Consider the following 5,409-nt stretch of genomic DNA (forward strand, 5'->3'; position numbering starts at 1 on the left):
GTATGGGCTCATCTTACCCTCAACAGTTCTCCAGGGCTTGCTCCACAGCAGAAGGTCCTGGAAAGGCAGAGTACTACTTCTGGTTTCTTCCAGGTCCAGGGTCTCACCACAGCCTTTGCGGGGTGGGCAGTGTGGGGCCAAGAGAGCCAAGAGACCAAGAACAGAACAAAAAAGGTCTTCTCTCCCCAGGTTTCCCATTACAGTGTCCTTCACAGCAACGCTAGAAGGAGAGATGGTCTTCAACCTCAAATGTGATGTCGAGAGGAAGACCCAGCCACTCTCCTTGAATATCAAGGCCACTGGCTATAACATGAAGGTGTCTGTCAGGTGTCAGGACAGCAGTGGCCATGTCACCGAGCTGAGCACGAAGGATGCCAATGTCATTGATTTCAAGGAGGTGAGCAGCTCCCTGGACCACTTCCTTCAGGAAGATCTGCAGCCTTGGGCCTTAACCAGGAGCTTTGCAGATATGCTTGAACAAGAGGGAACGTTTGTCTTCATTTATGGATCATGGAGTCATTTTGGTTGGAAGAGACCATTAAGACCATTGAGTCCAACCATGTCCCCAGCACTGCCAGGTCCCCACTGACCATGTCCCTCAGCACCACATCTCCACAGCTTGGAAACCCCTCCAGGGATGGGAACTCCACCACTGCCCTGGGCAGCCTGGGACAGACCTGGACAATCGTTGTGAGGAAGGAATTCTTCCTTGTGTCCAACCTCAACCTCCCCTGGCACAACTTGAGGCCATTTCCTCTTGGCCTATCTCTTCTTACTTGGGAGAGGAGCCCAACCCCAACCTGATGCCAGCCTCCTGTCAGGGAGCTGTGCAGAGCCAGAAGGTCTCCCCTGAGCCTCCTTGGCTCCAGGCTCAACACCCCCAGGTCCCTCAGCTGCTCCTCACCACACTTGGGCTCTAAACCCTTCCCCAGCAGCTTTGTTGCCCTTCTCTGGCCATGCCCAAGGCCCTCAAGGTCCTTCTTGGATTGAGGGCCCCAAAACTGACCCCAGGATTTGGGGGACAGTCTCCCTCATGCCCAGTCCAGGGGGACAATCCCTGCCCTGGTCCTGCTAGCCACACTAGTGCTGATCCAAGCCAGGATGCTGGTGGCCTTCTTGGCCAACACCCCCCAGGTCCTTTTGTGTTGGGCACTTTCCAGCCACTTCGTGCCCTTCCTAGCCTATGGGCAGGGGGTCTCTAGGGGAAGGGAGGCTGGTCTTTAATACAGGTCATTAGCTGAATGTTGGAGATGCAGGAGCACATCAGGAGCACTTGCTGTGCCAGCTGACACCAGGCATGCTCACCCCCCTCTAGTCCTCACCACCTTCTCTCCCCAGGTACAGCTCAACGAGAACGTCCAGTGCATCTTCAGCATCCACAACCACAGCAAGTTCAGCCTCACCTTCTCATGGGAGCTCAGTGGCCCTGCAGCCCGTAGGCAGGTCCTTAGTGTCAGCCCTCGGGTGGGCACCGTGCAGGCAGAGGAGACAGCAGAGACCCAGCTGGCTTTTCACCCCCAGAAGGTGTGCTCTCTAAAGGGTGTGGAGCTGAGGCTGCAGGTGAGGCACCAGCGCTCAGTGTGGGACCTTCACAAAGAGCCCGAGCGAGGCAGAGAAGCTCCTGCTGCTGAAATAAGGAGCCTCAGAGCTTCTGGATGGACTGTTTTAATCAGTGCTTATCCAGGACTATGTTGGGAAGCACCTTTGTTTGCAGGATATTTCCCCCAGGCCCTTCCTGCTTCTCGTTTGGGGAGGTCCTAGGTGTGCATGGAGATGGAACTGTTTCTCCTCACCAGGCCCCTGCTGAGTTGGATCCCCCAGCTCAGAAAGGTCCAGGATGTGGCCGTGCTGCTCTTCACGTGGCTGCACAAAGCAGGGCCGTGGCTCTCCAAAAACCCTTCCCCTCTCAGACCAAGCCTTCCACCTTCTGTCTCCATTCTGGGGTCCTATGGCACCTGCTTTTCCTTCTGGTCACCTCAGGCAGCCATCCCCCATCACCCTCCTCAGCCCTTTTGGTGTTTGCAGCTGTAGTTCCCATCTCTTCATGCTGTATTTCTCCTCAACAGATCAGCAAGGGTCCCACGTTTACCTGCACATTCTTGGCCACTGTGGTAGTGCCCACTGTCTGCTTCTCCACCACCAGACTCAACTTTGGAGCCTGCTTCATCTACCACGCTGGGATGGCACCTCCCCGTCAGACCCTGGTCATCACCAACAAGGCAGACAGGGATGTGAGGTAAGGCCCTCTCCACACACTCCTTCAGCCCTTGCTTAACACGTGTCTACTCCGTGTCCTCATGGCCCCTGAGGGCATGGGGAGAGGAGTCAGGAGAGTCCTGTGGAGCTCTGATGTCCTCTGAGCACATGCACAACCTTGTGACACCTCTGTGCTGTGCTTTCTTGCCAGTCTGAGCTGCTTGTTCACCAGCACTGCACACCTGGAGGTGGACTTCCCAGGCTGTGTCCTGTGCCCAGGAGGGACAGTGGAGGTGCCCATCACTTTCTACCCCAGAGAGGTGGCATCTTACCATGAGCTCATCCCTTTTGAAATCAATGGTCTGTGCCAGCAGACTGTTGAGGTCCGAGGAAGGGGCACAGAAATGAAGGTGAGATGAAACCCAAATCCTCAAACCCCAGAAGGTGGGCAGCCAGCTTGGCTCTTCTCTCTCACCTTCTTTCTCCCTTCCCCAGCCTACTATGTTTTAGTGTTCTGCCCCAAGAGCAGCAGAAAAGCTTTTCTCCTTCTTTCCTTTCACTTTATCTTAATCCTTCATTCTAACAAGGCCAAGGGCTGGGTCCTGCACTTGGGTCACAACAACCCCCTGCAATGCTCCAGGCTTGGAGCAGAGTGGCTGGAAACTGCCTGGCAGAAAAGGACCTGGAGGTGTTCATGGACAGCTGGAGTTGAGCCAGCGTGTGCCCAGGAGCACAGAAGGCCACCAGCATTGTGGCTGGATCAAAAACAGTGTGTCCAGCAGGAGTAGGGAAGTGATTTTGCCCGTGAACTTGGCACTGGGGAGGCCACAGCTTGAGCAACAGGGTCAGTTTTGGGCACCACAGGAGAAGAAGGACCTTGAGGGGCTGGAAAGGGTCCACAGAAGGGCAACGAAGACGGTGAGGGGTCTAGGGAACATGTCGTGAGAAGCAGCTGAGGAACCTGGGAGTGCTGAGCCTGGAGCAAAGGAGACTCAGGGGAGACCTTATGGCTCTGCACAGCTCCCTGACAGGAGTTTGGAGCCAGGTGGGGGTTGGTCTCTTCTCCCAAGTAACCAGTGACAGGCCAAGAGGAAATGGCCTCAAGTTGCACCAGGGGAGGTTTCTGTTGGATATTGGGAATAATTCCTTTCCTGCCAGAGTGGTGAGGCCTTGGCCCAGGCTGCCCAGTAAGGTGCTGGAGTCACCATCCCTGGAGGGGTTCAAAAAACATAGATGTGGCACTTGGGGATGTGGTTTAATGGTCACCATAGTGTTGGGTGATGGTTGGACTTGATGATCTTAGAGGTCTTTTCCAGCCTTACTGATTCTATGATTCACGCCTCAGGTTGACGTTGTGGAACCCCGAGGAAAGGTGGTGAAGCTGGGAGCCCTCTCCATCGGACAGACAGTGAAGAAGATTGTCACCATAGCAAACAACAGTGCTGCCCCCCTCACTTTTAAGCTCAGTCTCATGTCCACCACTCCAGAGCTGCAAGAAGATGGGGTAAGGCCCCTTCCTGCACTGGAGAGCACTTTGGTGTGCCTGCAGGTAGTTATGGGCTACTCTGGGTGGGAGCTACTAGCTAATTGGAGTTGTATGGTGTCCTGTCCTCCCTGCTGGGACTGCTCTGCCAGGGGGTACTTGCAACGTGAAGGCCTCATCTTGATACAACAAGAGGAAATGGGACAAGACAAGGGGAAATGGCCTCAAGCTGCAGCAGGGGAGGTTTAGGTTGGACATGAGGAAAAAAATCTTCTCTAGAAGGTTTGTCCAGGGCTGTGCCAGGCTGCCCAGGGCAGGGGTGGAGTCCCCATCCCTGGAGGGGTTTCCAAGCCGTGGAGATGTGGTGCTGAGGGACAGGGGTAGTGAGGACCTGGCAGTGCAACCAGGAGTGAGGAGAAAGTACAGTCCCCTCACCTGCTATAGACATGTACTTCAGGATGTGGCCGTTTATGTGAGATACGGGAAGATAAGGGAGATAAATGGATCTTTAAAGACCAAGAGTTACAGCTCTCTTGGAGCCCATGTGACATTTCTTTGGACGATGTTGTCCAGCTCACCATGGCCAGGTGGACACCTGACTGGAAAATACCTTTTGTACCTAGGGCTGCATACCAGTAAGTGGGACGATGTTGGTGGGGTCAGAACAGGAGCTGAAAGGAGGATTCACAGCTTGGTTGCCAGATGAATCAATCTCACCTCCACTCATTCCTTTGGGCAGGTTCTCTGCTTGAGCCCCGCCAAGGAACTAAGCCTGAAGGCCAAAGGAGACAGCTGTAAAGTGGCAGTGACCTTCTCCCCGATGTGCCGCATCCAGCCCTTCACAGCAGAAGTGATGCTGGAGTGCAACGGGCTGGTGTGCTCCCTCTTCATGGTGGTGGGATCCTGCCAGGGCATCTCTCTGAGCTTGGACCAGGAGCACCTCAGCTTCGGAGCAGTGGTGCAGCAGAGCTCCACATCCCAGCGTGTCGTCCTGCAGAACACGGGCGACATAGGAGTCAAGTAATGCAGAACGCCGTCCTCTGTGAGGGCTTGCAGTTTGGGTGGGATGGAGCTGGAGCTTGCCTAGATAGTTCCTCTCTGTTTTTTCATCCCAGCGGGGAGTTGTTTGGCCAAGGCTGTCCCATCAGGCCCTGGAGGTTAGCAAGGGATACACCCAAAGGCTTGCTTACGGATGGGTGCTGCAGTTGAGTCCTGCCCAGCCTGAAGCCTTGGTGCCAAGTAGCTCAGCACCATGCCTGAGATGCTGTGGAGAAGCCCACAACAGGCTTAGAACCAGCACATTGCCTCCACAGCCTCCAGTTGCTGATCCTTCCTTCCTGTTCTTGTGCTTTCCTCGGCCAGGTTTAAGTGGGACAGTGAGAGCTTCAAGCCAGATTTCTCCATCAGCCCCACAAAGGGTTACATCTGCCCAGGGATGGAGGTCCCCTTCGTTGTCACCTTCCACCCCTCAAAGCTGAGCCACGCTATCCAGTATGAGGACCTGCAGTGCTTCATCCAGTGTGCTGAACCTCTCCGGCTGGCGCTGACAGGGTGCTGCATGGAGCACCATGGGACCAAAGAGGTAACCAGAGGAGAGTCAAGGTGGACCCACACCATTACCTCATCGTTTTCACCCCATCTCGACAAGGGTATGGACTGGAGGACACTAGGGCAGGGATCGTCCCCCTGGACTGGGCACTGGGGAGGCTGCACCTCGAATTCTGGGGTCA

At 55.1% G+C, this 5,409-nt stretch overlaps 1 protein-coding gene across 1 annotated transcript in view; it reads left to right on the forward strand.

The window, feature by feature from the left end:
* Nucleotides 1-203: 203 nt before the first annotated feature.
* Nucleotides 204-5,409, forward strand: part of LOC103776707 (hydrocephalus-inducing protein-like) — a gene marked incomplete at its 5' end in the record, with an annotated part of 10,427 nt that continues 5,221 nt past the window's right edge. The window contains 7 exons of the mRNA XM_008944228.1: nt 204-397; nt 1,339-1,560; nt 2,067-2,236; nt 2,408-2,606; nt 3,542-3,700; nt 4,419-4,699; nt 5,042-5,261. Of these exons, the coding sequence (XP_008942476.1) occupies nt 204-397; nt 1,339-1,560; nt 2,067-2,236; nt 2,408-2,606; nt 3,542-3,700; nt 4,419-4,699; nt 5,042-5,261 (1,445 nt within the window). The remainder of the gene's footprint in view (nt 398-1,338; nt 1,561-2,066; nt 2,237-2,407; nt 2,607-3,541; nt 3,701-4,418; nt 4,700-5,041; nt 5,262-5,409) is intronic.

Source organism: Merops nubicus, unplaced genomic scaffold (genome assembly GCF_000691845.1).
Source record: "Merops nubicus isolate BGI_N331 unplaced genomic scaffold, ASM69184v1 scaffold5517, whole genome shotgun sequence".
Taxonomy (NCBI): domain Eukaryota; kingdom Metazoa; phylum Chordata; class Aves; order Coraciiformes; family Meropidae; genus Merops; species Merops nubicus.